This window comes from Fonsecaea pedrosoi (genome assembly GCF_000835455.1).
Source record: "Fonsecaea pedrosoi CBS 271.37 unplaced genomic scaffold supercont1.4, whole genome shotgun sequence".
Classification (NCBI taxonomy): Eukaryota; Fungi; Ascomycota; class Eurotiomycetes; order Chaetothyriales; family Herpotrichiellaceae; genus Fonsecaea; species Fonsecaea pedrosoi.
In genome coordinates, this window is record NW_013550612.1 from 1,299,810 (window position 1) to 1,322,243 (window position 22,434).

Below are 22,434 nucleotides of genomic sequence, written 5' to 3' on the forward strand. Positions count from 1 at the left end.
AAGTTTGCTCTGTAAGAGTATGGACTTAACGTCCGTTTCGTTCTAGGTATGTACTGTAGTCAATGGTCTCAACTCCGGCGGCCAGCCCGCCACGCCGGGAAAACGAGATGAATCCCCGGGCCTAGAACCCACACCTTTACTTTATCCTAGCCTGCCCCGGGCTATGTGTCTACAAACACAACACATATACATGACTCCCCAAATGTGCACGTATGCACTGTAGCAGAACATACAACCCGCGTAGAGTACCCAGAATATCCCTCGTCGACCTCTCGACCTCGCGCACATCGTATTATCAGGCATTGTGTTTTATCGTGGGTATGTATGTATCTACCCCGACCAATTCCGGTGGATTGGGACACGAACAAAAGCCTCGGCAACAAAATCCCACGGAAAGGGGAAAAAAGCATACATTTGGCACACAAAATGTGGGCGGATAAATGTGGGGTGAGGAGAGAGAGAGAGAGCGAGAGAGGGGGCGGCGGGCATGCATGCGTGCATGGCAAGTGGAACATCTAATCAAGTGTCCCGCCGGCCCAGACAGATCGGACAAATACGACGAGTCGGGAAGAAAATGTACCTCTGATGAATGCTTGCGCGGTTCCGAGGCCCAAGAGGTGAAAAAGACAGGGCGTATTGATTCGCGTGGGACAAGCAAAGCAAGGACTGAAGATTCTGTCAATGCACTTCTCGCCGATTAATCGGCGGAGCTATAGCGTCTACGGACATGGTCCGAAGAAGCTTCGGTGGGAGACGTCCAAAGCCTCAGGACCACCGAGCATTCGCTTCCGGCGTCCTTGAACTCGAATTCTTACGAGCTTCGGTGTCTTGGTAGTGTATGCTCCGAATCCCAACTCGCCTCGGATCCGGGCGGTGAAGTTATGGTGGCGTATCAATCCCACAGTAAACTAGGCTGGCTCTGGATATAAGAATGGAGCTTTGTTGGTCTTGTTGTTATCCACATATAGGCAGGCTCGCCACCTGCTCAATGCCTGAGTAAGAATATCCCCGACACTGATACTCGATCAGAACAGCCCCGTGCGCCTATCGCATAGTTATTGTCTTCTCCCCCGGTTGTTTCTGTCCGCTCCCACCTCATGACTTGACGAAGAATCTTCCTTCGTTCTGCATCTTGATCCTGTGGTCTCCACCCAAGACGCTATGCTGTGTTTGCTATTGGATCGCATATCTTCGATCAGCCGGGAGGGTTCATCGTAGTTAATGCTGGTGCTTTGTTGGTACCTGGGCTTGCAGTGAAGAGGGATTGGGAGCGCTGGCATTGGATCCGCTGAACGCAGGCCGGATATCGGCCTCGCATGCTTTGATGGCTGTCGTTGACTGTGATCGTCACTAAGAGTAGACCGTTTGGCCCATTTCCTCAGGGTGGCTAACGTGACTGGAAGCGCGACTGACGAGCTCTTCCGGGCTCTGGTCCTTCTGGACCTTTTCCTCTCGGTATAAAGCTTTCCTTCTCGTCCAGCCAAAGAATTGGCTGGCGCCGTATTTGCCTTCCTCCTCTCGACAATAGGGTCCTCAACCAATGTGAGACTGGACCGGGACGATGCCGAGGCAGATACAATATGAGTCTGTTGCGTGTCGTCGATCTCAGCTGCTAGCTTTTCGATGAGCTTTTGATCGCCACGCTTGCTGCAGTACCTGGCCGAAATCAATCCCGCCAGACCTGTAAGGAGTGCGAACCCAACGATGCTGCCAAAGACAATAAAAAAAGGCCAGTAGTTGTTTTCTCCGGCCCCCCTGGATACAAGCACGATGTCCGTTTCATCTGAAAACGCTTGTGCCTGGTGGAGAGGTATAACTGGCATAGCGATCGGTGATTGCCAGCCGTGCCGATGGGTGAGGAGGCTGAGATGAGGTAGCGGATGGAGGTATCTCAGGTATCGGGCCAAGAAGAGGAAGCAAGCGATGCAAACGATGGTCGTGCTCTAAACTGGAGAGCAATGCGTAGATGAGCTCTCCAGATGCAGCAACAAATCACATAAGAGATATGACAAGCGATGCGATGTAACAGTAACGGTACGAAGTGACGGAACAATAGCCCGATGAGAAAGGAGGAAAAGAAGAGCATGCTCAGACAGGCATGGATTTTGAAATGCCAGGCACAGGAATCGATTGCACTTGCCAGGATTGTAGGAGTCCATAGCTCTTGATCTTCCTCGACCTTTCCTCCCTGCTCTTGTCCAATTTTGTGCCGAAACTGGAAGTCGGGCCCTTTTGGGGGATATGTACACTGTGGCTGAAACCGACGATAGCCACTTCTGTTATGTTTTTGTCGGAAAAGTTTTCATGTCTTTCAATATGTAGTCTTGATAGAAGCGAAGAGGAAGATATGTTGCTTTTTATTCCAACGAAGCAGCGTCCCTCACGTCACCGTCCAGGGAGCTGTTTCTTCTTCTTCTCTGGGTTGGGTCGTCTCTTATTTCGATACCAGGCCCGATGGGATGAGAGGATCGATGGCGCGGCCATACCTGCGACGAAAAAAGGTCAGGATTGTGGCATTCAACTCGGGAGGATTCACTAAACAACTCACATTTGTTGAAGTCCAACCCAACCGAAAAGCAAACTCATGAGCCAGAAGCTCACCAAAACCCAGCATCATGCCGTTCACAAAAGGCAGGACGAGGTTTATCGCGGCTCCCCGTAGTATCGACCATATCGTCGGAGGCTGATATATTACAACTGGCTGAGTGCCGTTATTATCTGACGATTGAGGCGGTGAAGAGGATGGCGGTGAGAGTGATGAGTATGCCTCAGAGTCAGAGGGAATGGTCAGTTGAGAAGCTGAGAGATCTTGAGGAGGTGAAGGCGACTGATCCTGGCGCGAAGCCATGACGGAAAAATGGGATGGTTCGTGGTAGATGCGGAATGGATGGTGAAGAGGTCTGGAAGAGAAGTCAAGAAAGCCACAGTTGGATATTCATTCTTCCTCAAAGGAGCGACATTGAATTAGAATTGAAAGGGATCGGAGGTATGTGTAAATTTCCCTCTCTGGAACCCAACAAGAGTAGATTTCAAGCAGCTTCAAAGCAATGCGTGGAAGCTCTCGGTACAATTGTTGTCGCTTCAAAGATATTCCAGGCACGAGATTCACAGCCCAACAAATCAGGACACTGACAAGGCTGCTTAAGTAATAAATGAGCTGCGCCTGGTGCGCCCATGGGTGCCCAGAGCCGCCCAATTAGAGATCCGGCGAGTAGGTGTCAGGTTTCTCGGCGTAGAGTTGCCTGAGCCTTGGGGCTGAGGGGGGCTTGGGGTGCAACTATCACTATCCTTTCGTACTTGTAGGCGACCTCTTGTGTGACGTACTACCTTCTCCTGGTGCCTTGTAAAGCCGACTTTACACCTCATTCTATTCACTTCTAATTCTCTCCAGTGTCACTCTTCGACTGCTTTGCTGAAGACGACACCAAGTTATCGATTAGTTCTCACCACAGTTTCCATTTGACTCGTTTACTTCTACCTCTCCCCTTGTCCCAACATATTCTATTGCACCATTCAAAAGTCCTCTACAGGCATGGCGAATCCAGATCCTGCAGAACAAAGTTCCTTAATTGCACAGTTCATCGCGATTGTGGGAACAGCAACCTCCCGACGAGTAAGATGGTCGATGTGCATTGCGCGTGACTTCAATTGCTAACGACTTTCATAGGCTCACCAGTTCCTTGCCGCCAACGACTGGAATCTCGAGGCTGCCATTTCGAATTACTATGCCACTTATGACGACCAGTCTTTCGACATTCCCGATGATCCCGATGATTCAGACTACGTCGATGAAGAGGATCCAGATTCATCACATCAAACCCAATCTCAACCTCCACATCCTACATATGGCGCAGGTCGGAGACTAGGGGAGGGTCCTTCAGAGTCCGAACCCACGCCTGCCGCCGCCTCCTCCGCCTCGAGCTCTTCTCAGCCCAAAAACAATCCCTCCTCACAAAAGAAGTTTGCCACTCTGGGCGACTTCTCTTCAAGCGGTGCGAACGGTGACGACTCGGACGACGACGAGAAACAAGACCTGTTTGCTGGAGGCGAAAAGTCAGGCTTGGCAGTCCAGAATCCGGACGACCTGAGGAAGAGAATCTTGGAAAAGGCTCAGAAGCGAGGTCCTCCACCAAAAGAAGCTGCTCCCAAGAAGTCATTCTTTACAGGTTCAGCGCGCACCTTGGGGGGCGATGACGCACCCTCGCGTGAGATCCCCGCTGCACATCAACCTCGTGGCAGAGCAGAGAGAGTCGAACGAGTACTGCATTTTTGGCAGGATGGGTTCAGTATAGACGACGGGGACTTGTACCGATTTGATGATCCCAGAAATGCAGAGATTCTAAACTCGATTCGACAAGGGCGGGCACCGCTGAACATCATGAATGTCCAGCCTGGTCAGGAAGTGGATGTGGAGATCAAGCAACATGAAGAAAAATACGTCAAGCCCAAGAAGAAGTATAGACCATTTGAAGGGTCAGGCCAACGTCTCGGAAGCCCAACCCCTGGAGTACCTTCGATGCCTGGGAGCTTCACTTCAGAAACTACAGCGCCAGCATCTGCAGCATCCTCTGCAGCACCTCCGACAACCGAAGTGGATGAGTCGAAGCCAATCGTCACGCTGAGAATTAGCCTTGGCTCCGGAACCAGACTGACCACGCGCTTCAACACAACGCAGACGATTGGAGACGTGTATGATTTCGTTCAACGAGCCGAGCCAGGTGGTCGGGAATTTGTTCTGCAGACCACCTTCCCCACGACAGATCTCAAAGACAAGTCCCAGGTCCTTGGGGAGATGGCAGAGTTCAAGAGAGGAGGGGCCGTGGTTCAGCGATACCTCTGAATTGTGACCCTAGCATTACGTTGGCGTTGTGACCTGGAAGTTGGCTTTCAGGAACGGCTTGAGCGGGAATTTCAAAAAAACTAAGAGCCATAGGGGGCTCACTCCAGTACGAGAGCACGAACATGAGTATGGCGGTCAGCATGGCCAAACCCTCCTTGTGCTTGAGAGAATAGAATTAGAACCATGGCTTCAAAGCAACTTCTACATGACGTGGCGATATCCGAGGTCGATCTCCCGTGTACCGAGTACTTGGTAGGTACTCTGTAGGTACATAGACAGTAGACACTCTTGGCCCTTGCACAGCCTTGTGCCTCGCTAGCTGCTTTAGTGCGGAGGAAATTCGCTGCACTTGCCCTCGAATGATCGGCTGGAACTTTTTATGCTGTCCATTCCCATCTTGAAGCTGTGACATGATACTCCCACGCGCGACATTTTCCGTCAGCGCACCGTGTCCAGTATGTCAATTTCCATGGGGTTGAGGTGGTCAGGTCGAGGAATCCGTGGAGTCCAGAGGAGGGCGGTCGTTGGTGCCGGAAGCGGGCGATATGTATGTTGCTGCTGCCGCGACTTCTCGCTCGACATATACACTAACTGTGGCAGTTCTCCCATTATACCTTGAACTCTAGGTCAATACGAAGACCAGGCACATACTCAAGCCAATTGAACTCGGCGCAGCAAGTTCGATCCCTTTCCCTCTTTGGCTGGGGCTCCGGCAAGACCTCCGGCGAAGCTACACCAGCAGTCGAGGCTGCTGCGCAGGCATCGTCGCCCTCCTCACCCCCAACAATTGAATCGACACGCACAGTCAAGGCCTCGCACTCCACCTCAGATTCCGCCGACCCGACAATTACCTCCACCGGCGAATCGAATGCTCTTCAAAGTATCGAAAATTCGGTTCTACAATCGCAAGAAAGTACATCCGCAGCAGCGGCAGCAGCAGCCAGTGACACACCAGATCTAGCCAGTGTTCCAGAAGGCATTGGATACTTGAAAGATGTCTGTGGTCTTGATTTCGGCACGGGTCCGACTGCTCTCATGCAGTTTTGTCTCGAACATATACATGTGACCGGTGGACTGTCCTGGACAGCATCAATACTGGCCCTTGTGCTCCTCATCCGTGGGTCCATTCTTCCGTTTGCGATCTCGGCGTCCGACATGACTGCCAAATTCCAAGAAATAAGTCCTCTCATTAGACAAATACAAGCAAGGAGTCAAGAGGCTTTGGCAAATCACGATCGCACAGCGGTCCTCGAGGCACAGATGCAAATGCGAGAGCTCAGGAAAGACGCCAAACTCTCTTTCATAAAGATGTTCCGGCCCATCCTATTTCAAATCCCGCTTGGTTACGGCGCATGGAATCTTCTCAGAAACTGCTCACATCTACCTGTGCCCGCCTTCGAAGCTGAACACTTTCTGTGGTTAAGTAACATAGCTGTTACTGACCCGACCTATATCTTGCCTATAGCCACCGCAGCACTTACATGGGTCAACCTAGCAACCACTCAAAGATCGCAGGGTGGACAGTCTCAGCTCCCCGGTATGGGTGTGGTCCGAAATGTTATTCCACTCATCACGGGTGGCTTCCTTGCATTTCAGCCAGCCTCCGTTCAGATTTATTTCTTAGTGAACAGCTTTTTCACTCAGCTACAAGTCAGCGCCCTGCAGAATAAATCTTTCAGACGTCTGCTAAAGTTAACCCCGCTGCCGCACCACAATTCCAAGTCAAGTAGCACCACTCCATATTCACGGATGAACGTCCAGCCAACGGTAATCGAGACCACTGCTCGAACCACCACCGCGACTCCTGAAACAAGTCCTGAGCCAACTCCAGCGGCGGATCGCAGTATCATCGACAAAGGGGTCGATTCAGTGAAATCCATGGGGAAGAAAGCGTGGGAGAATGTGTCTGGTTCTTCCAAAGAGCAAATGGAGAAGAAAATGAAAGAAAAACAGCTTGAAAAACAAAAAGAAGCGGCAGCACGGTACGAGGCACAACGAAGGCAAGATCTCGAGATCCAGCGGTCGTACCGAAACGCCGTTGCGAGTAGACAAGTGCCTAATCCTGGTTCACCATCGACACCAAAGAAATGACACTCACGTGGACATTACGGGACACGCTTCGGGTGATATGATGCAAAATCTGCCACACTTGCGTTCCACCAAAAGCGAGTACGTTCTGGCATGCCTTTTGTTGTTACACCGCGACACGGTCTGATTCTGCTCTACATTGGACGGTGATGTGCTCGAGCGAGCTAGAAAACCGAAAGATCTCACAAGTCTTGAAACGGTAAGGCAACATCTCAGCTGAATGTACAAAACCCAAGGGCAGGCGCACACGTTATTCCCAATCACAAACTTCTGGCATGTGTATTAGAACATTCAGTGATGGGCATCTCAGGCATTGCAGGCTGCATGGTGTTTAGATGTGATGGATCTTTCCTCTTCGGGTTGATGCCCAGGTGTATATATAACGCAACCTACGACCGTCAAGGGCAAAGGAATGTTGGAAAAGAGATCCATGTCTCAAGATCATTTCGACCAGCCTGGAAGATGGTATTCTTGTACAACTTTCGTACTGCACAGGGAGGATCCCTAGAGATATACTCGATATTTGCATCCCCAAAAAGTCTCCTCTCGTCTCGTCTCTCTCTCGAAATCTTTCCCCTTTTCAAGCCTCAGCCTCGTCTGTACTCGTCGTATGTTCATCCTCGTCCTCGCTCAAGACTCGTATCAGCCGATAAAACTTTGTCCGTCCGTATCATGCACCAACTATAACTATAACTATAAATTCACACAAGATCGTTCATTTCCGGGCATTCGTCATGCATGATAGACAGCCTTTTCCCTTCTTTCTTCCAGGGGTTTCCTGTTTCTCCGGTATTGCGTATTGCCGTTGCTGGTGGGCAGCGTTGAAGGTCTCTTCTTTTCTGTTCTTCTTCCCTCCCTCGACCTCATCTTAGACCAACTCAAGAAATCTGCGCTCCTTTTAGTGCCCGTTGGCAACGCCATTCTTGTCGCCCTCCTCGCGGTAAAACGGTTTGGGGACGTTGTCGTAGTACGGCACGACGATCCAGTTCTTGTCGTCGGTCTTGCCGACCATGCCCTTTGTGACTTCGGTGATGGGGTCGCGCGAGACGATGCAGTTGAGGAGGCCGGCACGGGATTGCTTCTCGCCACTACCACTAGCACCAGCGGTGACAGGGGCTGCGAGGGTCTTGATGGCGTCGCGGATCTCGTCGAGCGAGGCCTGCGCAATGGCGCCACGACAGTTGAAGCCCTGGGCGACGAGGTCGTAGCGGCAGCTCGGGGAGAGGCTGGAGACGGCGCGCGTGGGGTCCGCGTCCGAGTACAGCAGGTCCTGGCCCGCGACGGACATGCCCCAGAAGAAGTTGTTGAAGACGACGGTGAGAACGTTGAGGTCGTGGCGCGCGTACGTGTCGAGCTCCTGGATGTGGAACCCGGCGCTGCCGTCGCCGTGCACGTTGACCACCAGCCGGTCCGGGCACGCCAGCGCCGCCCCCAGAGAGTACCCCCACCCGTTGCCCAGGAAGCCCAGGTACCCCGTCGCCACGATACCCGTGGCCGGCCGCGCCCGCTCCAGGTGGTCCATGGCCCACACGCCCGCCTCGCCGCCGTCCATGATGACGATCGCGTCCGGCGGCAGCGACTCCATGATGGTCTGCATGGCAAAGTACGGGTGCAGGCGGCCGTCCGGCCGCACGACCGCGTCGCCGGCGTACCGCGTCATGGTCTTGACGGCGTGGATCGCCTCTATCCAGGACTCGTGCTTCTGCTCCAGCGGGTTTTGTTGGAGCTTGGCCAGCACCGCGCTGATGAACTTGGGCGCGTCGGCCACGATCCCCAGGTCCACGGCGTGCGACTTGCCAATCTCCCCACCGTCCAGGTCGACCTGCACCAATTTACAGTCCGAGTTGGGGACGATGGCGCCCGACCGCCCGCCGAGCAGGAACCCCGTGCGTGCGCCTAGTAGCAGTACAAAGTCTGCCTGCTGCTGCTTGGCAAAGCGCACACCGGCTAGCACGCTGGCACTGCCGCCGCGGAGCCGGTGGTCGAAGGGGATGGACGGGGTGTACTTTTGCGAGTAGAAGACGGGTGTGTTGGTGGCTTCGGCCAGCTGGAGCAGCGGGCTGGTCTTGGGAGAGTCGCGATTCGTGGTGCGCGCGGCGCCTGTGCCCACGACGATGGCGGGCCGGCTCGCGGCCTTCCAGAGGGCGATGAGGTCGTCGACAGCGGCCGGGTCTGGGGCCGGCGACACCGCCGTGGGGCGCGTAACGGAGCCATAGGACAGCGCGTTCATCCTCGGCGGGTGGAAGAGGATGTCAATGGGGAAGTCGATAACCACAGGACCCGGGATCCCCGACGTGGCCGTCTTGTACGCGTAACTGACGATGCGCGGGATCTCTTCCACCGTGGTGACCCGGTGCGCGAACTTTGTCAGCGGCTTGGCCAGGACCACCTGGTCGTGGAATCCCTGGAGGGAGTTCGTCTCAGCCTCGCGCAGCGGTGGCGACGACGTGACCATGAAGATTGGCGAGCGGTCCGCAAACGCTGTGGCGAGACCCGGGAGAGCATTGGAGAAACTGCAGAGAAGGAGCGAAAATGGTCAGCATATGTGGTTTCTTTCTCCTGTGAAGATCATCCCATATACATGGTCCGATGTTTGGCAGAAAAACATACCCGCTGTTGGCCGTCACAAAGCAACATCCCACTTTGCCCGAGAGTTTAGCATATCCCTCTGCGGCCTGGACGGCCGTGGTCTCGTGTCGACTGTCAATGAGTCTGATGCCGGCCAATTGACAGCCGATCAAGAAGGCGTCGAGATGGCCTCCGTGCAGACCGAACGAGACCTCGACGCCCAGTTGAGCGAGGCTCTGAGCGACCAGGTCACCACCGAGGAACTCTCTCTTCTCGGGGATCTTCCATTTCAGTTCCTGGTCGGCCATGGCTTTGGCGAGAGGTTGTGTGTATTTATTTGTCGGAGGGGTTTGGAAGTGAACTGATATAGAAAGGGAGGAAGCAGTTCACAACTGGAAATTGTTGAATAGATGTACACAGACGAGTGCGGCTCCCCCTGATATTGATATACTTGATACCTCTCGAAAAGCGGGAACTTCCTTCGAGACCTACCTACCTCCTCCCGTTTTCTTATGTATGAAAAGAACGGGTCTTTCGAGCCTCGGTGCTTTGCTTTGTTACTCACAGTGCCCTCTCTTGGATCTCATTCGATGCGCAGAAAAGGCATGCAGCGCACTCGAGTCAAGTCCCTTGACGAGACGAGTCTCAGGCTCCCTTGTCCTCGATCCCCTCGCTCCGCATATTCTTCTGCGGGGGTGAGTGGATGCGACGTGATGACCCTGACTCGTCCAAAACTGACTGTATGGCCATGTGTTTTTGTTCATGATATGCCCTGGCAGGCTATCCGAAGTCTGGTCCTCGGGACAATGTGGGAAATGCGGGGCAAAATCTGCTGATTTGCTCCAGGTATACAGAAGGACAGTCACCAAAGTCCCACTAATGAGATGATCCGTAGTGGTCAGAGAGGGGGTTTTAACGGTGACAGTCGGTGGGTTAGCGGTTTTCATACGTCGGCTGAGGGATGCCAGAGAGGGGGTAGACATGTTGACAAGGTGACAAGATTGACAGACCAACAAAGAGACGGATCAAGAGAAAGTGAGGGAGTAATTGTGAGAGTGTGAAACTGCGGCCCAAGAAAACAACGTGATAAACTCTCAAACACCAAAGCCCTTTGGGCCTCCACTCCATGGCACCACCACCACGTATCATCCTCTTCACCTATGACATCTCAGTCTTTGGGCGGAAAGTGGATTGGTACATGACATTATGCCGCCTGGATTACTTCCAGTGCATCGTGCTCAACCGGCTCCCGCGTCCCGTGCTGGAAAAGCTGGGGATCCAGTACCGCCGCATCCCCATCCTCGCCATCAACCGCGACATCTACTGCGACACGCGCGTCATCCTCGACAAGCTCGAGGCGTTGTTCCCGGCGTCGCGCATCGGGGGCAAGACGCCCTTTGAGAGAGGGCTGGACCACCTGTTTGAGACGTGGGCCATCGATGCAGGTCCCTTTGGCCGCACGGCCGGGCTGATCCCGCCGACGTCGGACGTGATGTTGGACGAGGAGTGGCTCAAGGACCGCGCCGCCATGTCCGGGCGCAAGTTTGACAGGGAGACGATGAGGCAGGGTCGCCCCGAAGCCCTGGCCCACGCGCGCATGTACTTCACCCTGATGGAGACGGAGCTGCTGGCCGACGGGCGCGCGTTCCTCCTCGACACGCCCGAGCCCACCCTCGCCGACATTCACGCCATCTGGACCTTCGACTGGACCCTTCAGGAGAAGATGCGCATGTACGAGTGCCTGGAGAAGGACGTCATCAACTCGACCCTGTTCCCCAAGACGTTTGCCTACGTCGACCGCTTCCGCAAGGTCATCGCCGACAAATCCCGCCTCGGTGTGCCCGCGGTCGTGTCCAGTGACGAGGCCATCGACCTCATCCTGACCTCGGACTTCTTCGAGCCCGAAGGCACCGTCGATCCGCTCGACCCGCTGAAATTGAAAAAGGGGCAGTTGGTCGAGGTCTTCCCCGTCGACTCGGGCTTCACGCACCACGACAAGGGCGAGTTGGTCTCGATCGGTGTCAAAGAGGTCGTGATTGCGAGTACCCCCAAGGTAGGCGAGGGGCGACTGAGATTGCATTTTCCCAGAGTCAACTTTCGAATCCTGCCCCTGGCGGAATCGAAGATATAGTCGGTCAGCCATTAAGGGGGTGAGAAACCCCGGCTTTCACATGGACTTTCTGAGCTTTTGCTCGCTGAATAATGGGAAAGAAGGGCGTGGCTCCTATCAATTGATATGACATATTGTATCAACCACTCTCCAAATATATCTAGATATACACGGCACGACACAGTCTCGAGCTCTTGTGATACATATCCACAGTACGGTACAAAGCATGCAGATGACACGCATATCATACCCATTAGGATTCCACCATTTCCCTACCTGGTGGTGTTGCTACAATCAACCTTTCACCTCGCATTCATACACACATAACCGTAACATACAACCCGTTCACCGGGTCAAAAGCACTGCTTTACCACGCGGTGTAACCCCCGTCAATAACAAGCTAGAAGGAAAGCAGTCAGTCAGTCAGTCGGCAAAGAAACAGTTCTCATTGCCGCGGATCATCTTTGTCAAAACTCACATTCGAGCCGGTCATAAAGGAACTGGCATCGCTCAGACAGAACAAGGCAGCGCCTCGATATTCCGCGGGAGTGGAGATCCGTCCCAACTTGGAATCATCAAAAAAAAATGTTAGTAAAATTGAGTCGGGAGGTAGGAGTAGAACAGAGAAAAGCGGCCGTCCTTCCTTACCATGTTCTCCTTCTCCCACAGCTTCTTCAAGTTGGGATCATCTTTAAAGTTCTTCTCAACCATCGGGGTCATGATATTTCCTGCGGGACGTCCGAGGGGATTAGATTGTGGAAAGGATGGGTAAAATGAACTACTAGACCACGTACCAGGACACAAGGCATTGACCCGGATGGGCTTGCCGTTCACAACCTTCCCCCATTCCATGGCCAGAGACCGCGCCAGCTGGCAGACCGAGCCTTTGGAGGAGTTGTAGACGGCCGAGGTGAAGCCCTTGTTGGCGACCATGCCGCTCATGGACGCGACGAGCAGGATGGAGCCGCTGCAGTCGTACCTGATCATCTGCCGCGCGCAGCTGACGGCCGAGCAGAAGACGCCCTTGTAGTTGATGTTCATCATCTCCTCGATCATCTCGGGCGTGCAGTCGAGCGCGGGCGTCACGTTCTGCACGCCGGCGGCCGCGATCAGGCCGTCGAGTCGCTTGTGGTGCGTCGCGATCTCCTCGATGACCCGGTCGAGATTGCCCGCCTCGCGCACGTCCACTTTGTCGTACCTCAGCGATCCCCCGTACTTGGGGCCCAGGCGTTCTTGGACCGTGAAAAACTCCTTGTCCGGCTCGGGCAGTCGGTCGAGGCAATATACTAGTTCACACCCAGTCAGCCAGTCAGCCAGCCAGTTAGCCAGACAATGTCAATAACAGCGAATCTCTATATTATGGAGTATGTTTACTGACCTTGTCCTCCTGCTTCGATCAGAGCTTCCGACAAGACCAACCCCAGTCCCCGCGCCCCGCCCGTGACCACAAACACTTTGCCTTCGAGGTCAAACTCTCGAAAGCGAAAAGGCGTTCGGTCGGGGTCGGGTAGTTTCTCTTTGATCGACGGAGTCTGGGCGGCGCCCGTCTTTTTCGCGGCCTGTTTAGGTGGCACAGAAGCAGAGTTGGTATTTGCATAGACAGAGCGACTTTGCGAAAACATGCACTTTTGTTGACAAGCAGGTGGCGCCAGGCCCCGTCGAGACTTGCTATAGTATCTTGATATCGAGCCTGCGCCGGATGTGAAGTTGCGGAATGCCACTGAATGGGCTCGAGAAGATACCGACGACATGGTGGGAAAGCAGTGGCACACAAAAATCGTTTCACGTCGAGACGAAGATTCGGACAAGGAGGCTGAAATGTCGAGTTGTTGTGGTGTGTGCTACTCTTAACCGGCTTGACGACGATCGCCGAATTGGCACGCCGACTAAAGTCAACAAAGATCTATCATCTTACAGGTTTTTGTAGACCAAAGTGACGTTAGACGGCTACGCGAGGCGGGGTTCATACGCAACATTACCCACAGAGCTTGGGGCAATGGGAGGAAAAGCTCTTCCACTGTATTGGTCGCAAATAGTTGCCTTGACTTGAATACATCATACGGTCGAACAAGATCCGTGGCCATTGAGAAAAGAAAAAGAGCACTTCTTCTGACGTGGATTTTATACCCTTGATATCATTCCCCAGTTTTAACACTGGACCGCCTAGATCTATCGCGCGGGTGCAGGTGCCGGGGTTCCCTCGGAAGCGCCTATCGGGTGGTTTTGTCCATCGCTTTTAAGGCAGTTGAGTGGTCGGAAGGGTACTTTTGGGTCAAGGATGAGTTCATAGCTACTGGAGGAGGCATTGACGTAGACGTGCTGATAAGCTGCCGGGGTGCCGGGTAGTTTTCGGTGTGCCTTGCATATGGCCCGTGATCTTTACGCAGACGCGTGGTCCTGGGTAAGGACCTTGGTCACTCGGATACAATACCCTGCGCCGAGGGCTGTGAGGATATGCCACCATCCGTGCAGTTCCAAGACAAAAGCGAGAGGGATCCCCAGCTGTTTTCTGGTTTCTCGCAGGGCGCCGCAATACGCTCCGTCAATGGCCCACACGACGAATCCCATCAGAAAGCACAGACCTCCCACGCGGAATTGCTTGGTCCAGTATTGTTTCTTCTCACCCTTGAATCGGGTGCGGATCAGATACAGGACTCTTGGCCAGATGGCGGTGACCAGGGCGATAAAGGTCGTGTTGTGCAACCATAGCTGATGGAGCGCGTAATGGTAGGCACTGATGACCCCGAGAACAGCGGTCAAGATGAAAGCGAATGACAACTTTGCCGGTTTTGACCAACCCAGGGTGTACAGCTCGTATACGAGGGCTGCACATACCCAGAACATGGACAGGTCGTCGCAGACCTGAGTCTCATACTTCAAAGTCAGGTGGAAGACTAGAGAGAAGACGCCGACGAAAAAGAGGGCCAGGTTGGAGGGCTGAGTGAGCAAGCTCTCTCCGGGCAACAGCGTCCGAAACGCCCAGTATACTGTGAAGACGACTGATTAGCCGAAGCCACAGCACAGGTACCTCTCAAAACAGGGTGCGCACCGTATGCAAGGTTCGTGAAGCTATTGACGAATTCTGCGATGTATAGAGTAACAGCGTAATCTTCTTCACAAAAGCTGATGAGAGAAGTCGGTCAGTCGATTGTCAATTCTCTTCCCTAGAGACTCACTTGGCCACAGAAGTTGGAGGACCCCAATAACCCAGGTGCGCCTTGTGATCGCCTGCGAAGTTGCGTTCTATGCCCATGATGTGGTGCGATGCGGTGTAATGCGATGGGACGGATGGCTCGTTTCAGCAAATGTCAAAGTACAGGGTGTTTCTTGTTGCAGCACTGAGAAAAAGAGAGAGGGAGAGCAAGCGAGAGAGGCAAAGGTGAGGATCTCTAAAAGGAAGAAAGCAATGTGCCAGGCAGCACAATATCTTTATCCACCAACGCCACGTATACACAAAATGTCGACCATTATAACATCTGATGTCCAAGGATGAATTTCATTTTCGTTATAAAGGGAAGCCTGAGAGCTTTACAGGCACGAGAGGATTCGCTTAGTCGGGCTCCGCGGCACCATGAATAATAACAGAGAAGCTGATTAGCCGGCACTGGATGCAGGGTGCAGGTGCACAAAACTATGTTCATCGTACTTCGTATCTCGTGACCGAAACGCTCTTCACCATTTATCCTGCAAGAGTAGCCTCAACATGGTTCTATTCTCCTTGTCACGCTCACATCATAAACCTTTCTAGACCCATAGAATCGTCTTCTTGTCGATGATACGTGGAATATCGCCGCGGCAAGCTATATGTATCGCCCTGATCAGGCTTCACCGCTCCCAAAAGACAAGACAAGTCGTTCGCAAAGAAGCTCGCGAGCATGCTGCCACTATCTAGGCGACAATAGCAAGCAAGCTACTTGAGCATAACCCTCAAACCCTTCGAATCCACTGCAGGAAATGGAGAAAAATAATCGTGCTCAATCTCAATGTCCTTCCTCGTCGTCTCAAAAAGCTCGGCATCGAACTCATGAAAGAAACTCGCAATGGTCAGATAAAGGTTCATAATGGCAAGCTCCTTGCCAATGCAACTCCTGCCCCCTCGCCCAAAGGGGACAAAGTACTTCTCCAGTCTCTTCAGCTCTTCGCCATCCACCAGCCACCGTTCGGGTTTGAAGGACAATGGTTCGGGATATACTTGCTCAAACGTGTGATTGCTTCGAATTGCCATGCTGATGACTGTCCCGGGAGGCAACACGTACGATCCGTAGGTATATGCCTGGCGGTGATTGACCCTTGCAAGTCGGCCGGACACACTGCATGCAATTCGCAGCCCTTCATTAATCACGGCGGTGAGGTAAGGTAGGCGTTGCAGAGTGCTGTAATCCGTCAAAGCGTCTCGCTTGTCCTTGGATGCCTCTACTGCGCTGGCCAACTCCTCCTTGAGTCGCCGAAGCTTGTCTGGGTTGGCGAGGATATGGAATGTAATAGTCTCCAGAGCATTTCCTGTAGTCTCACTACCGGCCCCAACCAATGTCCGGGCCTCTTGAGTGATCCTATCCACAGTCTTGTCGCTCTCTGGAATGGCATCCGAGTTGATAATGCCATCCAGAACCGACTTGTCACTTCGCTTTTCTGCATGGACGGCGTCCGCCGCCTGTCGTGCCAGATCCTACATATGGTCAGCCACAGCTGAGAACCAGACTCGGACAAGATCATACTGTCTGGAAGTCGAAGGCCATCACCCCACCTTCCGTTGAGGTAGCTGCGACAAGCCATCTCGGCATCCGCATGAATATGGGAATGATGATGGGAATATGGCGGTGCCACGCGGCAATATGGGAGATGACACGCGCCTGGCGGTTGTAGTCATCGGCAAAGTCAATGGAATCAAGCAGATTGAAGGCCTTTGGCATACAACTGCGTGTCTGTCAGGTTTGTGTCTCTTGAGCAACCGCCAACTTCTGAAGGACTCACTAATTGGTGACGGAGTCGGCAGCGAGACAACGAAAAGCATTGGAAAGATTGACGGGCTTTCCCTCATCGCGCATATTCCTCAGTCGCTGGCAAAGCTTCGACACCTTTTCTCGTGACGACGATTCCAGGTTGGAGATGGCCGAGCTTGCAAAGAATCGGCTCATTGCCTTTCGCCTGGCACGATGGAGGTCGACATTGGAGGTACCAAAGCCGGCATCTTTGGACCCAATAAAAGCATAGTACCAGGGGTCTTTGTCCAGACGGCTGGTCACGTTGTAGAACTCGTCGAAAAAGTCGGGGTCATGGATATGGACTTCGTTGGGTCCTATCCGTACAATGGGCCCTGGGAACTGGTTGGCGACCACCACGCGGAACTTTTGTCAATTTGCAAACCATATTGTTTATGAAGGTCTTCGATCTTGAATACAAATTTTCCTCCCTGGATGCAGTCATAATAGAAGTCATAAAGCCGGGAGATCGCTGCAGCCTTCGGCCCGGGAATTTTTGAGAGGGGATGAAAGAACAAGCGATAGATAACCAGAGTTGCAAGGCCGCCCAAGCCAGCCAATGCCAGTAGAATGGCAGGGGCCGCATCCGACATGACAGCCATGGTTGGGCCGTGGACAATTCGTCACTAGTAGACACTTTCTGGGGACATATCAAGTACAAAGGACGACAGGTTAACCTTGTGGAAAGGAGTGAGATTGCTTTACACGGGGATGCAGCCTGTGTAGACCGAGTTGTCCACAGCTTGGGCGATAGCGTGCGCTTCTAGAGACCTTTTGGATCTCCATTTTCGAGACAGGCGAAGGATGCGAGCTGCCTATCTTGGTTTCAAACCGAGAGGAAGAGTCTCTATGCAGATTCTCGCCGAATGACAGGGGTTCTTGCATGGTCAAGGCACAGTGGAGGGCTGCAGTAGTCGTGACTGGCTGCGCGCGCAATCGATTAGCTGCATCGACCAAAGAGAGCCTACCAAAGAAGGGAAAGATGGACTGCGACAGCTCTGCCCGCTGTTGGTAGAAGATGGCCAGAGCAGTCGTGAACTTGTTGGCTATTTCGATGTACTTTTTCACAGGATCAGAAAACCTGCTGGGGAGCCACTCGGAGGCCTCTCCTAAATAGTCTGCATCTGTACCAGGTAGGGATATGGATCTCGTCGGTGGTGGAGGTCTTCTCGGAGGTGCAAGCCCCGATCCCAATGTGTTTGTGGATGAGATGATTGTTGGTTTGGTGGTGGAGGTTTGCAACGCGTTGGACTGCAACCCTCGACCACAGTTTGTGACGCCACGCTTTGGCGCCTGCGCCCTCCAACCACTACCGAGTCCTCAGACTGCGCCCAGCACCACCACATCTTGACCACTTGGCCCCGCTATCCACAGCTTGGAAATCAAAGTCACCAGGAATGGAGGACGCTCTTTGCGATGCTGCATATTCCACAAAACGGCGGGTCTCTTCAGGGGCACCGACCTCCGTGCGCCGTCATCCTCGCTGAGCTCGCCCATCCCAGTCCCCCCGCTTTGCCTTGGCGGTCCTCGGAAGGTACATCAAAACACCCAGTCTGAAGAGAGAACTGTTGTCCAACCATAGCTGGAAGGCTGTCCTTTCCGAAGGGTCAACTTCCGCAAATGTGCAACGGCGTGCCATGTGCCATGTACCGTGTGCCTACCGGGAGTTACTACAGCTAGGGGCACTCCCTCGAATGCCTCGCACACTGCTTCCATCGAACGAGCCAAATCGACTCGATACAAGCCAAGGCGACAGATAAGCTATTGTGCCATGCGAGATCCCACCAAGTAAGTGGAGGGTTGATGCCTGTTGTGAATTAACAACCACGCCCGCAACTTGGGGGAGCAACGATCCATGCTAGGTGCTTACGAGCAGGCATGTCAAGGTGCTTTCGTCACCCTCCAAAGTGTGAACAAGTCTTCTATTCGTCCGCAAATGCTGCTTATCCGTCAGCCGTTTGTTCTGGTGGAGCTGGCTTGCCTAAGACTTTACAGGGTGTGTGGAAAGCACTCAGGATCCCTCCGCATTCATGTGCAGGCTGAGATACCTGGCCTGAGTGATCATTACTTCTGCTGTACTTTTCCTCCCACCAGACCTGCTGATTGCTGTATACATGGCACTGGCAACATGAATCATACTCTGGAGCCCCCGCCGACGGCGCATTGAGATATTGTTTCTATGGCAGGTGACGGTGATAACGATTCTGCTTATGCCGAGAGCATAGGTGCCTATTCGGAGAATACATCTGCGTCCTCGAGTGTGTTCGACTTCCAATACGAAAATGGGCGCCGGTACCATTCTTACAAGGCCGGGCAATACTTCGCTCCCAATGACGAACAGGAGCAGGAAAGACTCGACCTCCTTCATCACGTTCAATCCATGGTCCTCGGTGGAGAGCTGTTCAGAGCACCAATCGAGACTCCGCAGCGTATTCTTGACATAGGCACCGGTACTGGAATCTGGTCTGCTTAATCTGTCTTCCCTGAATCCGTCATTCCACGGCTGAAACTCACCCAGGGCGATTCAAATGGCCGACAACTTTCCCACGGCAGAGGTTGTCGCGACTGATTTATCGCCGATTCAGCCGACTTGGGTCCCACCGAATTTGGAATTTCTCATAGATGACTGCGAGGCAGACTGGACATTTCGTCGCAGTTTTGATTTCATTCGTCTTGGGCATATGGTATGCCAGTCTTCTACCACTGATTGGCTCCTTCGCCGAATCGGATGATAGAAAAAGCATTCAGTCATAGATTTTTTGATATTGACTGGCATGACACAACAGGGCGGGAGTATAGCGGACTGGGAAAAGCTATTCCAACAGTGCATGGAAAACCTCAGACCAGGTGGATGGGTGGAAGTGATCGACTTTGAAGGTGAGGAAGACAAAGGCCGTTTCGAGTGGAACATTGTTGACCTGTGGTGCAGCATGGGGTAGCACAGACGACAACAGCCTCCCTGAAAATTCACCCTGGCATACGGTACGAGCATAAACAATGCATATGGAGCGCACCAACCACGTCTGACTGTCTGTTAGTGGCAAACCGAACTCAGCAACGCAGCAGAGAGATTCGGCCGGGTCATGAACATCAGCCCACACATCAAGGGTCTTGTCGACCAAGCAGGGTTTGAAAATGTGGTCCATGAAGTCCATAAGGTGGGACGGACATGGCAGCTGTCTGTGCGAAGAGTTTCTAATGTAGTGGCTCAGGTCCCGCTGTCTCCATGGCCCAAAGAGCCTCGTCGAAGGGATCTGGCTTTGAATATGAACATGATAATGACTGAAGCAATGCAGGCATACAGCTTGGCCCTGTTCACCCGGATACTGGGCTGGGCTCCGGCAGAGGTGGAGGTGCTCCTGGCTGGGGCGAGGAGAGATCTGAACAATCTCAACTACCATTTATACACTCGATTGCATATCGTTTACGGGAGGAAGCCGCTTATACCGAGGACGCCTTCTTGAGGGCGATCAAAAAGGTTGGGATGGACAGGGATGGAAAGACTGTTTGCAGATGAGCTTCGAGATTCAGTATGTGGTCGGATTGGCATGTGGAGGGACTGTTGCTTCTAAGGACTAACTACCAAAAGTATTGTATACGGCAAATGCTTGGCACCGTGGCACTCGGAAGTTCTATAGCTAAACTCCGCGGGTGCGGGCCCGTCTATTTGCACTGCCAAGTTTTCGGATTGATAATATCGACCCGGCAATAAGGCGGATGCTGGTGTCTTGGTCCGTTACGTTGGCTGAAGAGGTGTTGTGTTTGTGTTTGTGTGGTTGTTTTGTGGTCTGGTGGATCGTGGATCGTGGATGTTGGATCCGGGACTTGGGGGCTAGGGGTCTTTGGGTAGCATGGGACATACACACTGTAGGTAGGGGAGTGAGTATTCTGTGCATCTGCACACTCGCCGCGCTGCGCCGTGTGGAGACGTTTCACTCAGTCACACATATGTATATAGGTGGTGTGCAGGTGGTATCCCATAATATGTGGTATGTAATATATTCCTGGAAATAATGCCGTCGGGGTTAATTACCAATCGAAAAGAAGAAGAAAGGTCAAGCAAAGCACGAGACATGACCTGCAAGGCATGACATGGCATGGCATGGCATGGGTGCATGGCAAAGCAAGCAATAGCAAGGCCCACAGTGGCAAGGTATAGATGAATATAGTAGATACTGTGGGTAGGCAGTAAGTGTAGGATAGGGATTCGATGAAATCTATCAAACCTGTTATGTAGTTACATAATTTTTTAAGGTTCAAAATCAACCGTTCAACCCGTCAACCATAACTATAAGAACCTCGCAAGCACCTCTGCATCTCCATTTCTCCTTGCCATTCTCATCCTCATCTACTAGGGCTCTTTACTCTCTGTTCCCACGAATACAAAAACCATAATCGGGAAAGGAAAAAGTCTGTTCTCGTTTCCTGCTCGTACGTACGCTTGACTTTGGGACGTGGAACGCTGAGCTGCGATTGTATCATCGGGTTTATTTCCTTGGTGTGATTATTCTACAAGGGGTGAAACGGAGTGACAGGGGGGAAAGAAGGGAAGAGGTTTCTTTCAGATAAAGACGACAAAGAGGGACTCGATCTGCCATGGCTACCCAACAACAAGGACAAGGACAACTACAGCTCCCGGCACGGACGAAATCGATCCTGGTCCTCGGCGCCGGCGAACTGGGCCTCGCAATCCTCGATGCCATCCTCGCCCACCCGGCCTTCGAGCCCGGCACCAGCAGAGTAACTCTGCTGGTCCGGCCGAATAGCCTGAACAACCCGTCGCCGGCACAACGGTCGCAGCAGGCTCTCCTGCGCAGCCGCGGCGTGGACATCATCGCAGGCGACATCGAGGCGTCGTCACAATCGAAGCTCGCGGAGCTCTTTGCACCCTTCACCGCCGTGCTGCACGCCGGCGGGATGACGCTGCCGCCCGGCACCATGACCAAAGTCACCCGCGCGGTGCTCGAGGCCCAGGTGCCCTACTACATCCCCTGGCAGCACGGCGTGGACTACGACGTCATCGGCCGGTCGGGCGGGCAGGGCATGTTCAGCGAGCAGATTGACGTGCGGGAGCTGCTGAGGGGTCAGCACGATGGCAAGAAGACGGACTGGGTGATTGTCAGTTGCGGCATCTTTATGAGCTTTCTGTTTGAGGACTTTTGGGGCGTGGTCAGAAGGATACCGTCGACCGGCAAGGAAACGACGCGGGACAAGATCCAAATCACGGCCCTCAACTCCTGGGACGATGTCATCACCGCCACCACGGCCGAGGACATTGGCAAATGCACGGCCGCGCTGCTCTTCACACCAGACGCACCCACAAACACGCCCGTCTACATTGCGGGAGACACGCTGACGTACGGCGCGTTCGCGGACACGCTTGAGCGCGTCGTGGCGCCCTTGGGCATGGAGGTCGTCAGACAGGTATGGCCGCTGAGTTACCTCAGGAAAGAGAGCGAGTCGGACCCCGAGGACAAGCTCAAGAGGTACCGCGTCGTCTTCTCCGAGGGCAAGGGCCTCAGCTGGCCCAAGGAGCGGACGTGGAGTGCAAAGCAGGGGATCCCGATGGTCACGGTGGCCGAGTACGCAAAGAGGCTCTTCTCTGCGAACGGTCCGTCGCAGACATGACTGTGATATCTGGTGTTCGACACCGTCTGAGTAGGTGACGGCGTAGGCGGTAAGATCGGCGTAAACGGCGATGGTGATGTCGGTGTCATGGACGATAGACCAAGTTCGCACCTAGGTAGCAGCAATGAGAGATCTCATATTCCAGACGATGCATAAGGCGTCGCACAACGCTACACATCATCCTCTTCGAAATCAGTAGTCTGATGGACACGGCGCGTGCG

General features: G+C 53.4%; 9 protein-coding genes across 9 annotated transcripts; 5 read left to right on the forward strand and 4 right to left on the reverse strand.

Annotated features, from left to right (window-relative positions):
* Positions 1-3,532: 3,532 nt before the first annotated feature.
* Z517_06256 (uncharacterized protein) lies at positions 3,533-4,840 on the forward strand (the record flags this gene model as incomplete). The annotated part of the gene is made up of 2 exons (XM_013427996.1): positions 3,533-3,613; positions 3,668-4,840. 2 exons carry the CDS (start codon positions 3,533-3,535, stop codon positions 4,838-4,840), a joined length of 1,254 nt encoding a protein of 417 aa, XP_013283450.1.
* Positions 4,841-5,297: 457 nt separating this feature from the next.
* On the forward strand, positions 5,298-6,931 carry Z517_06257 (uncharacterized protein; the record flags this gene model as incomplete). The annotated part of the gene is made up of 2 exons (XM_013427997.1): positions 5,298-5,387; positions 5,441-6,931. The coding sequence occupies 2 exons, from the start codon at positions 5,298-5,300 to the stop codon at positions 6,929-6,931; spliced, it is 1,581 nt and encodes a 526-aa protein (XP_013283451.1).
* Positions 6,932-7,826: 895 nt separating this feature from the next.
* On the reverse strand, positions 7,827-9,804 carry Z517_06258 (uncharacterized protein; the record flags this gene model as incomplete). The annotated part of the gene is made up of 2 exons (XM_013427998.1): positions 7,827-9,441; positions 9,539-9,804. 2 exons carry the CDS (start codon positions 9,802-9,804, stop codon positions 7,827-7,829), a joined length of 1,881 nt encoding a protein of 626 aa, XP_013283452.1.
* Positions 9,805-10,622: 818 nt separating this feature from the next.
* Positions 10,623-11,627, forward strand: Z517_06259 (uncharacterized protein; the record flags this gene model as incomplete). Its single annotated transcript, XM_013427999.1, has 1 exon — positions 10,623-11,627. One exon carries the CDS (start codon positions 10,623-10,625, stop codon positions 11,625-11,627), a length of 1,005 nt encoding a protein of 334 aa, XP_013283453.1.
* Positions 11,628-11,973: 346 nt separating this feature from the next.
* Positions 11,974-13,357, reverse strand: Z517_06260 (uncharacterized protein; the record flags this gene model as incomplete). Its single annotated transcript, XM_013428000.1, has 5 exons — positions 11,974-12,006; positions 12,085-12,171; positions 12,255-12,334; positions 12,401-12,892; positions 12,985-13,357. 5 exons carry the CDS (start codon positions 13,355-13,357, stop codon positions 11,974-11,976), a joined length of 1,065 nt encoding a protein of 354 aa, XP_013283454.1.
* A 628-nt stretch (positions 13,358-13,985) lies between these two features.
* On the reverse strand, positions 13,986-14,859 carry Z517_06261 (uncharacterized protein; the record flags this gene model as incomplete). The annotated part of the gene is made up of 3 exons (XM_013428001.1): positions 13,986-14,593; positions 14,656-14,729; positions 14,783-14,859. The coding sequence occupies 3 exons, from the start codon at positions 14,857-14,859 to the stop codon at positions 13,986-13,988; spliced, it is 759 nt and encodes a 252-aa protein (XP_013283455.1).
* A 657-nt stretch (positions 14,860-15,516) lies between these two features.
* Z517_06262 (uncharacterized protein) lies at positions 15,517-17,187 on the reverse strand (the record flags this gene model as incomplete). The annotated part of the gene is made up of 4 exons (XM_013428002.1): positions 15,517-16,272; positions 16,322-16,520; positions 16,578-16,920; positions 16,971-17,187. The coding sequence occupies 4 exons, from the start codon at positions 17,185-17,187 to the stop codon at positions 15,517-15,519; spliced, it is 1,515 nt and encodes a 504-aa protein (XP_013283456.1).
* A 1,577-nt stretch (positions 17,188-18,764) lies between these two features.
* Z517_06263 (uncharacterized protein) lies at positions 18,765-20,049 on the forward strand (the record flags this gene model as incomplete). The annotated part of the gene is made up of 6 exons (XM_013428003.1): positions 18,765-19,048; positions 19,104-19,269; positions 19,372-19,462; positions 19,515-19,567; positions 19,624-19,743; positions 19,798-20,049. The coding sequence occupies 6 exons, from the start codon at positions 18,765-18,767 to the stop codon at positions 20,047-20,049; spliced, it is 966 nt and encodes a 321-aa protein (XP_013283457.1).
* Positions 20,050-21,181: 1,132 nt separating this feature from the next.
* On the forward strand, positions 21,182-22,213 carry Z517_06264 (uncharacterized protein; the record flags this gene model as incomplete). The annotated part of the gene is made up of 1 exon (XM_013428004.1): positions 21,182-22,213. One exon carries the CDS (start codon positions 21,182-21,184, stop codon positions 22,211-22,213), a length of 1,032 nt encoding a protein of 343 aa, XP_013283458.1.
* Positions 22,214-22,434: the final 221 nt, after the last annotated feature.